General features: G+C 46.0%; 1 protein-coding gene across 1 annotated transcript; it reads left to right on the forward strand.

Moving 5' to 3' along the window:
• The first annotated feature begins 8,666 nt into the window (after positions 1–8,666).
• On the forward strand, positions 8,667–10,476 carry LOC127781499 (myb-related protein 306-like). Its single transcript, XM_052308459.1, has 3 exons — positions 8,667–9,016; positions 9,113–9,242; positions 9,404–10,476. Exons 1-3 carry the CDS (start codon positions 8,884–8,886, stop codon positions 10,071–10,073), a joined length of 933 nt encoding a protein of 310 aa, XP_052164419.1. The 5' UTR covers positions 8,667–8,883; the 3' UTR covers positions 10,074–10,476.
• Positions 10,477–11,177: the final 701 nt, after the last annotated feature.

The raw sequence follows: 11,177 nt of genomic DNA on the forward strand, positions 1-11,177 counted from the left end.
ATCACACCGCTGCCAGAGAAGCGAGAGGAAGGGTTTGCTTGGCTTGGTGGCTTGCCTTGTTGAAGAAGATTTGGCTGCCGGATGAAGTCGTCTTCGCACGGTCGGTCGTCTTCGAGCCGTCGCGCTGTCGCCCGTCGCCCCTGCCGCCGCCTCCCCTCCCACCAGATCTGGCGGAAGGGGGGCTCCTCCCCGCCGGCGAGCCCTCCGCTGCCTCCCCTCCTTGAGCCTGCCGCCTACCGCCACCTCCTCGAGCCCTCTGCCACCTCCCCTCCTCAAGCCACCCCGCCCGCCGCCAAAGCCGGATCCGGCCACCCCGCCAGTTGCTGACGCCGGATCCGGCCACCCCGCCCGCCGCTGACGCCTCCCCTCCTGCCGCCGCCGCCTCCCCTCCCACCGGATCTGGCGAAGGGGAGAGCGGGGTCCCGCTGCCGCCTCCACCAGCCAGCCGCCGGCAGTGGGAGAGAAGGGAGTGAGAGAGACGAGAGAAGAGAGCGAGACAGAGAAGAGGCGAAAAGAAGAGGCGAAGAAGAGAGCGAGACCTTATCTCCTCGCGTCGCCTCGTCGTGGTGGGGCCCGCCGGCTCAGCTCGATTTCTGGGGTGTATAAAAAAAGGCACCTATAATATCTTATAGGTGTCGGTTCTTAATTAATCGACACCTATAATATCTTCTGATTTTTTTAAAAATACCGACACAAAATATAATAAGTGTCGGTTTTTATTTAGAACCGACACCTATAATTACTTAAAGGTGCCAGTTTTTTGCGATTAATTTCGACCCGTGGAGGTAGGAAAAGGCCTATAGGTGCCAGCTTTAGCACTACCGATACCTATAGTGGCGACACCTATTTGATGTTCTATAGTAGTGAGCTTAAGTAGTTAGGAGATCATTGAATTGCCCCTCTTAAAGATTAATCTCACTCCTGTAGAACTAGCATGGTTATATTAAGGTTCACATCTATGTCTCTTATGACATGATCTTTGTATAGACTTTTAGCGCACATATATTCCAACGTATTCAATACTCTCAACCGAAAATCTATCTCAGAGTATCACTAACAGATACCCAAATCCATACCCAAAATTCTGTTTTGGGAATTCCTAATCAAATTTTGAATAGATTCATCTCTCTCGAAGAGAGATGTCTAAAAGTTGACTCACGGTGAATTCACCCAGCCTCCTATGCCCGCTCCCGCCCCCACCCGTACATGCGTATCGGGAGCGGGTGCACTCCACTAGTGGAGAGTGAAAATGTAGGCAAGGGATTTTAACTTTGGGCATCTAACTAGGGAGAAAATAGTTGAGGCCAACCTTCTTTTAAAGAAAGAACTGAAAAATTAGGATCAAAAGCTATATATTTGACACATTTGTTGATGATGGTCTCAACGACCCTGTCGGAGAAGCTCGATCCCAATTGCCGGCCTGTTGCCCGATCAACCACGTACGCCGGGGAGGTCGCTGTTTGGGCGTCGCGTCATGTGTTTTTTTTCCCCTCATACATGGTCCCCTGCTGCACGGCCGGCCATTATTCCTCGCCGGTCCATGCATGGCAGTATGCAGGCTCACCCAGGATGTGACGATAGTACCGGGGAAAACAAGAACACTGTTCGTCCGATGATGACCTCTGCCTCATGACAAATACTCTGCCATAGTGCTATATGCAAGAAAGATGCAGCAACAGGAGTGTACCTACCTTCTCACTGCATGCAAGACCTGTAATCCGTAGCATATGGAGATTGTCTGCTTATCATTTAATAGAGAATCCCAAAAAATCTATCAGATCGAACTGCAATATAATATTAGAGTATAATTATAAATGTATGTAGGGTGTAATTACAATGTAAATAGGATGTGGTGCAAGTGATACTAATAAGTCACAAAAATTATAATAGCTTAGTGAGAAACGCGTGTGGGAGGCTAGCTGCTTGCGGGTTATTGGTTCGATCTTCACCCCAACCATGTGCTTTGATTTTTAATCCATCATATATGCAATCGTCTTAAAGCTTACCCGATGACCTGATATTTGATAGGTTTTTTCTCAAAATTCCTGTCGAATGTTTGATAGCAAATCCGTTATATATAGAACCAGTTCTTTTCATTTTTTTATTTTTTTTTTTGCCAATGGTTATTTGCTTCACGCTTCTAAATACACGATTTCTCAAGTAAAAAAAATTCTGCTGCATTGATTAATAAACCTAGAAAGTTGTGAAGTTTATTTCTTACAACACTATAATTTATTTGCGTTAATCAAGTAAGCAATTCACCTCAATAGTTTATAAAAAATACATTTCAAACAGGACCGTATAACTTCCAAGAATAACGTTTGATGGCACGGACTATGATAGGAAATTTTCAGTATATACTAGTTCCATATTCGTGTGTTCTAAGGAGATTAAAATTATAGAGTTTAGTTTTTTCATACGAGGTTTTTGAGTTGATTTTTATGTGGAAACATCGGTTGTTGAGTGGAGTACTTTTTCATAGATATGGTTTTTATATGGAGAAACTACGATAGCGAGGAGAAGAAAGATGACCCCACTTTTTAAAGTAACATAGATATACAGCCTCATTGTTTAGCTTATATTTATGCTTATAAGCTAAAACTTAAAATTGATTTTGTGTTTTTTTCTCACCATATTTTATTTTACATTATTTGTTTTTAGTTGTTAAGGATATGTACATATATATATACAAGTTTAACTTATAAGTTATATTTTTACTAATATTAGAAAAAACATGTGAAGCTATTTTTAATCTTATTATTGTTATACGGTTTAGCTAAGATAAAAGTTCACTTTGAGATTTCGCTTAAAATTTTTTTATTAAATCATGAGCTGTCAGTAAGAGTTCGATTGTTTCAATTTCAAGTTACCATGCTAAGTTTTTTTTAAACGCTTTATAGGACTCCTATATTTTCAAAAGAGAACAACTTAAAAACTAACTCAAACACGGATCCATATTTAAAGAAGCAAATGAACGTAAAAACCGACTCAAATACGGATTATGTAGCAAAGTACTAGTAAAAATATTTTTAAATTTTATAATAGTAGTGATAAATGGTACGAATTTCACAGCGAATTAAAGAATGGGGCTTATGGTATAAGTTACTCCCTCAGTTTCTAAATATTTGACGTCGTTGACTTTTTTAATATACATGACCGTTCATCTTATTCAAAAAATTTAAGTAATTATTAATTACTTTTATATCATTTGATTCATTGTTAAATATACTTTTATGCATATATATAGTTTTAAATATTTAACAAAAGTTTTTGAATAAGACTTACGGTCAAACATTTGCTAAGAAGTCAACGCTGTTAAATATTTAGAAACGGAGTGAGTATGTGGCTATATTGTGTCGACCATGGCACGCGCGGACATGAAGAGATGTCACGTATATACTACTACAATACATGTCACTGACACACTGATCACACATTCGCACACAGATGAACTGCACATGCATGCGTACACTTTTTTTTCTTCAACGGGCACGGGAAAAACAGTCGACCGAAAACGTCTCGATCGTCAGAGAAGGTGCAAAACAACCGGCAATATATATAACCGCGGCCATTAATTACGCGCTGCAGCCGCCGGAATTTGCTTTTCCGGCCGGCAGCCGCCTCCTGCGGCTGCGGCGCGCCGCTCCTCCTGTAGCCGACGACGATGACGAGAGCGATCAACAGCGGCGAGTCAGCCATGACGAAAGCGACCAGTTTTCTTCTTTCTTTCTTTCTTCTTTCTTTTTTTAATTTTTTTGCACGGGCAGCAACACGCACGTGTGCGGTATGCCACATTCACACACGTACGTACCCACGAGTGTAACCCCAACACATACTAAGCATACTGGTGGTAAATTCTTGGCTCCATTAAATTTCTATTAAAAGCTCCTTCCTCCGTTTCAGCTTATATATCTAGATTCATTAACATATATATAAATGTGGGTAATGCTAGAAAGTCATCCAACCTAAAACGGAAACGGAGGTAGTAGCGAACTAATGTTTGTGGCACTAGTCATACCTATAACTGCAACCGTCGTTTTTCCGGTTTTTTTAATTGTGAAACTTTCTTTTAAATAAAATTAAAAAATGTGTCATAGTTTTAGTTGTAGATGTGGAACTTTTGGACGATGTGGTCAGATGGTTTCGGCCACATTCGTGCATATTTCCTTCATTCCAAAATAAAATGACTTCTAACCCTCATAATTTATCCTAAAATAAAATATTTTTCTCAACCAATCACAACTCTTCACGATTTCAATTTTTCCACCTACCTTAACTTCTCAACCAATCACAACATTCTTCATTTAATTTTACCTACTTTCTTAATAATTATATCTAATCCTAAAACTTTTTATATTCTAGGGATGGATGTATGTCTAAAACAACTTTATATTTGGTCTCCGGTTCAAAACAAGGTATATGAAACAAATTAAATTGCAACTCATTAATAAAACGAGTAATATTTATGGGTTGATAGGTAAAAGAGTATTGGAGAAACGAAACTCATCGATGTGCGGATCGAGGGTAGGTAGGAGCCGATGATGTAAGCAGCTATCACATCATATTTCTGTTGAGGTGGGAGCAAAAGAAGATAAGTACGAAGAGAAGTGGACTACAAATTTATAAGCAGTGATGAGCTGTAGCACGAACTCCAACATACTTTATGAGAGAAAGAGGTGGATGAAATATTTATGTTGTAGTGCATATCGATAGTTAATTATTACTCCATACGAGTGGGTTAGAGCAGGTACAATAGCAGGCTATAAACCAGCTATAAACATATTTTAAAGAGATAAAGGAAGAGAGAGAAGAGCAGCGGGCTACAGATCTGTTGCCACCTGTAGCACAGACTCCAAGACGTAATGTGTGTATGACAGGTGGGACTAGGTATTAATAATATAGTAAGAAACTATTGTATGAATTGGCTATTACATTGGCTATAAATGATTTGGAATTAGTAGTTGACTATACTATTAAACTTGCTCTTATTAATTCGGCTAGAGATAACGTTAATTTTTATAGGTAATAGTTAGCTATCCTATTGACATTGGTATAAGAGGAATATTAAAGTGAAATCCTTTTGGAGCAATCATATATGTTAGATATGAAATTATTTTGTGACGAAGGTAGTAGCTCAGGGCACGAATAAAAACCTTATTTCACATGCTTTAAATCTCACAAAATTAATGGAAAAACGATTTTACCATATATTTGTCTAAAAATGTTTTAAAAAAATCACGGATGTAAATATAGTATAATCGTAATATAATTACATTGTAATTTGCATATAATTACAATATAACTTGTACGTAACTTTCACATACTTTTTGAATCATTAGATTTTGCTTTAAGATTTGTGCAAGCGAGGAAGGAAGAAATAACAGCGCGCGTATATGTGAGGGGATTTCGTCATGAGACATCCGCTTCGTGGAAACAGCGTATTATCATATGATATTTAAAAGTTACTTACAAGTTGTATTATGGTTACATATAAGATACAATATAGTGACATTACAATCATAATATATCGGAATTGCTAACCTTCTGAGACATAAATTGTATCCACAAATCTTGCAGATTTTGAGCCACTAGATAAGCTTCGAGATTCATGCTCCAGACCTTCTCCTCCAACTCCAGCGACCTACTCTTCTTCTCCAGTGCCAGCGACTCACTAGACTGCGGCAGAGGACCCTACAGGTTAGGGTCCCGGAGTGGGGTGTGAGTGGGAGGGGGAAGGGGAAGGGGAGGTGTCGGAGAATGAACTCCTCCACCAGGGAACCGTGAGGCCCCCCTTTGTGAGTTCGGCCGGGGGCAGCGGGTGAGATTCGAGGATTTGGTGAGCGAAACTGTGTGGTCTTGAGGGGGTTAGGCCCCTCCAAGACGATCAGACCAAAGAGGTTTATACAAGTTCGGGCCGCTATGAAGCGTAATACCCTACTCCTGTGCATGATTGATTGAATGTAGAACACCAGTGCTTGGGGTTGCGAGACCCAAGCGCCAGTTCGCTCGGAAGTCCCCCCTCCACCACTAGGCCTGGACCTCCTTTTATACCTCAAGGGGTTACCACATGGGCCCAACAACCTAACCTAGCTCCAGTGGAGAAGTATTATAATCTTTGCATTAAATGCATGTCTTGTCTCTTGACTTGGAAAGCCAAGCACACGTCGTCTTGATGATGGGGCCTGTCAAATCTTGCCGCCTGACACGGGGGGTGCCCCTGTCAGTCACCATTTAATGGGTGAAGACTTCTGGGCTCCTATTACACCGGGAAATGGGAGCCTTGCTTTGACCAGAGCGGGAGGACCGACTCCGGCTGGGATAAGAGGATGAGAACCTCTCACCATCACTATTTGATGGGACATGTCAGGCTGCACGCCGCCTGACACACGAGCAGCGCACAGGCGCACTAGCCAGTCCCATCGGTCATTCGACCGGTCACAGACCGGTTGAGTGCACTGCACGCCGCAATAAATGCGGCGTGGCGCGACCGCTCGGGACGCCATAAATGCGAGTAGGTGGGCACCTGGAGGCGGACACCTAACCCACCATACGTGGTGACCTAGAGAGGGGGTCGGGGGAGCCCGACCCCTAGTCACGGGAGGGGGCGGCCGCTGCCCGACCTCGGGCCCAATCCCCCCTCGGGGGAGAGCCACGTAGCGCCTGGGGCGGCCTTCTCCTTCTAGTCTCGGCCAGGGAGTGGCCGCCGCCCTACCTCGGGCCCGACCCCCCTCGGGGGAGGGCCACGTGGCATTGGAGGGCAGCGTCCTCCATCCAGTCTCTGGGAAGGAGTGGCCACCATCCTACCTCGGGCCTGACTCCCCTCGGGGGAGGGCCACGTGGCATTGGGGGGCAGCCTCCTCCGACTAGTCTTTGGGGAAGGAGTGGCCACCATCCTACCTCGGGCCTGACTCCCCTCGGGGGAGGGCCACGTGGCATCGGGGGGCAGCCTCCTCCGACTAGTCTTTGGGGAAGGAGTGGCCGCCGTCCTATCTCGGGCCTGACTCCCCTCGGGAGAGAGCCACGTGGCATCGGGGGGCAGCCTCCTCCGACTAGTCTTTGGGGAAGGAGTGGCTGCCACCCCACCTCGGGCCTGACTCCCCTCGGGGGAGGGCCACGTGGCATCAGGGGGGGCAGCCTCCTCCCTCTAAACCTAATACCCCCGGGTCCATATCACCGACAGGAGGAGTTCCCCGGCTCTAGAGGGATGGCCGGGGGAAGCGGTAGCCTGGCGGTGGGCGGCGGATTGAACGGGCGGCAAGGCGCCAGCGGCAGCGTCGGAGCTGCGGGGCTAGAGGAGGGTAGTGGGCCGGCTTGGTGGCGGGGGCATCTAACCGCCGACGGCTCGAGGAGGAAGAAGGGTAGGGGGGGTTCTCGCCGGCACGCTATTGACGCCCTCCGACCAACTGGCGAGGCGGGCAGCGGCGCGGTGGGGCAGTGGCGGCGGGGGATCGAATGGAGGAATGAGCGATGGGAGTGGTGGCGGCGGAATGTGCGATGGGAGGGGAACTGGAGGAGGAAAGATAGGGTTAATGCCTCAACACGTCTTAAAGCATATCCGATGGTCTAAAATTTAAAAGATGGATGGAGGGATTTTCTATCAACAGTTATATAGATAGTCCCATATAATATATTTATTTTTGTTTAATCGGTTTTGTTAAAAAACTGTTGACAGTTTTTTGTTTGGAAAACTTTCGATTTTCTAGCCATTAGATGCGCTCTAGGATTCATGCAACATATACACCCAGAATAAAAAAAAATCACATTGGCAAGGCAGTCATTGAACATGATGCACACGTTAAGCTAAGCCATGCACCTTCTTATTAGCAATAACTCTTTTTTATTATATATCACTTACACCCTAGTTATATATGATATATCACTTACATCTTAATTATAGAGTAGTTACATAACACTTACACCCTAGTTACATAGCACTTACACACTAGTTACAGAGTAGTTACACGATAGTTATAGGGTAGTTACATTGTATAAAATTATGATTTGCAATTTTTTTAGGAGCGCATATTACTTTTGAATTTGAAAGTTTTTTTCCCTTCTACATGTAGGCCAATTTCTTATTGTTCAATCAGCTTGGACACTAAAATTCATGGTTTATACTAGTGTGGATTGTTTCCCTATAACCATTGATGACAAATTCTGTAATCAAAAAATTTGAAAGTTTTGGACCTCAAAAACTGTCGACAACTTCCTAGCTAGTCCCTTGTTTAATTTTGAGGAGAGTCTGATAGTAAAAATCACGACAAAGAGCATATCTCCCGAACCAGAACCATTCTACCCACCCGGTCTAACGGGCCGGCCCAGAAAGCCCACCAGGCCCAGTCAACCACGTTTCAGTTACTCCTTAATGACCCAGTGAGCTCACTTCTTTTTGTCCCTAGCAAATAAATTACTCCTCTCCTAAACAAAAAAAAGTTACTACTACTACAAACTCCACTGCCACGTCACAGGTCAGTAGAGTCGCCGTGGCCGTGGCCGTGTATGTGGACTCGTCGATCGAGCAGGAGCAGGTTGTTGGGTCGTCCACCTCACTCGCCTTGGCGGCTAGTAGGTCAAACCCAAACCCAGCTGTGCGACGCCGCGGGGCCGCCTATATATTCCGCCGGAGACTCACCGCCGACCCCGCCCCCCCCCCCCCCCCCCCCCATTGCCGTCTCGGTTGGACTCCTGTCTCTCTCTTGCTTCCCTACCTTCTCCTTCCTCCTCCTCCCCTTGATTGCTAGGTCGGTCTCTAGGCGGAGGTGGTGAAGTGGAGTGGAGTGGAGAGTATCTTCTTCTTCTTCTTCTTCTTCTTCTTCTTCTTCTTCTTCTTGTTGTTGTTCATCGTCGTCGGATTTGGAGGAGGTGGTGCCGTGGTGGGGATTGATGGGGAGGCCGCCGTGCTGCGTGAAGGCGGAGGTGAAGAAGGGGCCGTGGACGCCGGAGGAGGACCTCATGCTCGTCGCCTACGTCCAGGAGCACGGCCCGGGCAACTGGCGCGCCGTGCCCACCAACACCGGTGAGCCACCACCACCACCGATCCCCTTTGGTTTTTGTCGCCGGCGGTGGGCGGTGTTCTGATCGACCGGCCGGCGATGGTTGTGCGTGTGTGCAGGGCTGATGCGGTGCAGCAAGAGCTGCCGGCTCCGGTGGACCAACTACCTCCGGCCGGGGATCAAGCGGGGGAACTTCACCGACCAGGAGGAGAAGCTCATCGTCCACCTCCAGGCCCTCCTCGGCAACAGGTAATTTTTTTTTTGGTTTAATTTACGTCGTTTCGTGAATCGGAAGATGAAATTCTTGGCGATCGAGGTTGAGTGATTGATGGATGGGTTGGTTTTTGGAGCCCTAATTAAAGTGCGCGCTTGCGTTTTTTTTTTTTTGGCGGTTCTTGATTTTTGGTTAGGTGGGCGGCGATCGCGTCCTACTTGCCGGAGAGGACGGACAACGACATCAAGAACTACTGGAACACGCACCTCAAGAAGAAGCTCAAGAAGATGAGCGCCACCGGCGGCGGCGGCGACGACGGCGAGGGAGGTGGCGCCGGCGAGGTGAAGACCAGGGCGGCTGCGCCGAAGGGGCAGTGGGAGCGGCGCCTGCAGACGGACATCCACACCGCGCGCCAGGCGCTCCGCGACGCGCTCTCGCTGGACCCCTCGCCGCCGGCCAAGCCGCTGGACTCGTCGTCGGGCGCCACGGCGCCGCCGTCGTCGCAGGCGGCGACGTCGTACGCATCCAGCGCCGAGAACATCGCGCGGCTCCTGGAGGGCTGGATGCGCCCCGGCGGCGGCGGCGGCAAGACGACGACGACGCCGTCCTCCGGGTCGAGGTCGTCGGCGGCGTCGGTGCTGTCCGGGGAGGCCAGCCACAGCGGCGGCGGCGCCACGGCGCCGACGCCCGACGGCTCGACGGTCACCAGCAAGACGAAGGACGAGGAGACCGCCGGCGCGCCGCCGCCGCCGCCGCCGGCGTTCTCCATGCTGGAGAGCTGGCTGCTCGACGACGGCATGGGCCACGGCGAGGTGGGGCTCATGGACGTGGTGGTGCCATTGGGGGACCCGAGTGAGTTCTTTTAGTGCAAGTGAAAAAAGGAAAAAAAAATGAGGGGACAAAAAAAAGGTGACAATAAATGTGACTAGCCTTGAAGAACAAAGCCAATCAATCCTTGGTGATTTAGATCATCAAAAGCACAAAGCTGGTGTTGATCTAGCATAGTTAAATCTAGTTATATTCTCTCTTCTTCTTTTTGAGTTTTAATTCGTTGTTAGGATTTGGAACTGATCATCTTAATTTGTAAGTTTCTATATAGTAGTCTATACTAATCCATGGTGGATGCATGACTTGGATCCATTGTGAGATGAGCCAGTCATGAAATGGAGGTTGGCAAACAATAGAAATGTACATCTTCTTTAATAACATAAATCTTATATATATATCAGTAGTACCAGTAAATGTTATAATATATCCTTGGTACATATATATTTGTGTTCGATTTGTTGTAATTAATTAATTAATTAATTAATACTAGGTGCAAGAGAGTTTAACTTACCAGTGGTACTACTTCAAGCTGGGTTATTGCGAGTAATTTTTGCAATTCACGGACGAGTGCTATGATACATCTTCGAGTGAAATGTACTAGGAAATGTACTCATCGGTATTATTCACAGTTAATTTTCTACAAGGATATGATACGTTTGATACTATAGCTAGAGATGATCAAGTATTAAATGGAAAATCGCAAAAAATAATAGCGAGTCTTAAATGTAAGAGTCGTACACATTGATATAGCGTGGTCTCACGCATTGATTTGATGCGCACTAATTCATGAGAATCATATGGTATTGTGATGCATCTAATGCTTGCTTCTAGTACGTACTGAGTAGTGAGTACTTGATGTGTATATACTCTATCTCAGCTAACCATGCATGTCCCATGTGTATCTTAATTTTCTGAATTTTATTCATGACACTACTACTGTAATATTCTCCTATATACTTGCAACAATGAAAAATTTGCTAGTACCATCTCTTAATGTTTGCATGTTGAATAATAAGTGAACTTACAAAAGGAGCAAATTGATACTCGTCAGTATCTTTTTATTACCTTAAAAACTGAGTTGTCCTTCTCCTCCCTTCTCCATATAAAAACCACCACCCCACCCAAAAAAAAAGAAAATCAGT

This window comes from Oryza glaberrima, chromosome 8, assembly GCF_000147395.1.
Source record: "Oryza glaberrima chromosome 8, OglaRS2, whole genome shotgun sequence".
Taxonomy (NCBI): Eukaryota; Viridiplantae; Streptophyta; class Magnoliopsida; order Poales; family Poaceae; genus Oryza; species Oryza glaberrima.

Bases quoted from the DNA above. Each gene is read 5' to 3' on its own strand.
- LOC127781499 (XM_052308459.1), top strand. From the start codon at position 8,884: ATGGGGAGGCCGCCGTGCTGCGTGAAGGCGGAGGTGAAGAAGGGGCCG. The intron at 9,017-9,112 runs GTGAGCCACCAC...GCGTGTGTGCAG, and splicing joins CGCCGTGCCCACCAACACCG to GGCTGATGCGGTGCAGCAAG. The intron at 9,243-9,403 runs GTAATTTTTTTT...ATTTTTGGTTAG, and splicing joins CAGGCCCTCCTCGGCAACAG to GTGGGCGGCGATCGCGTCCT.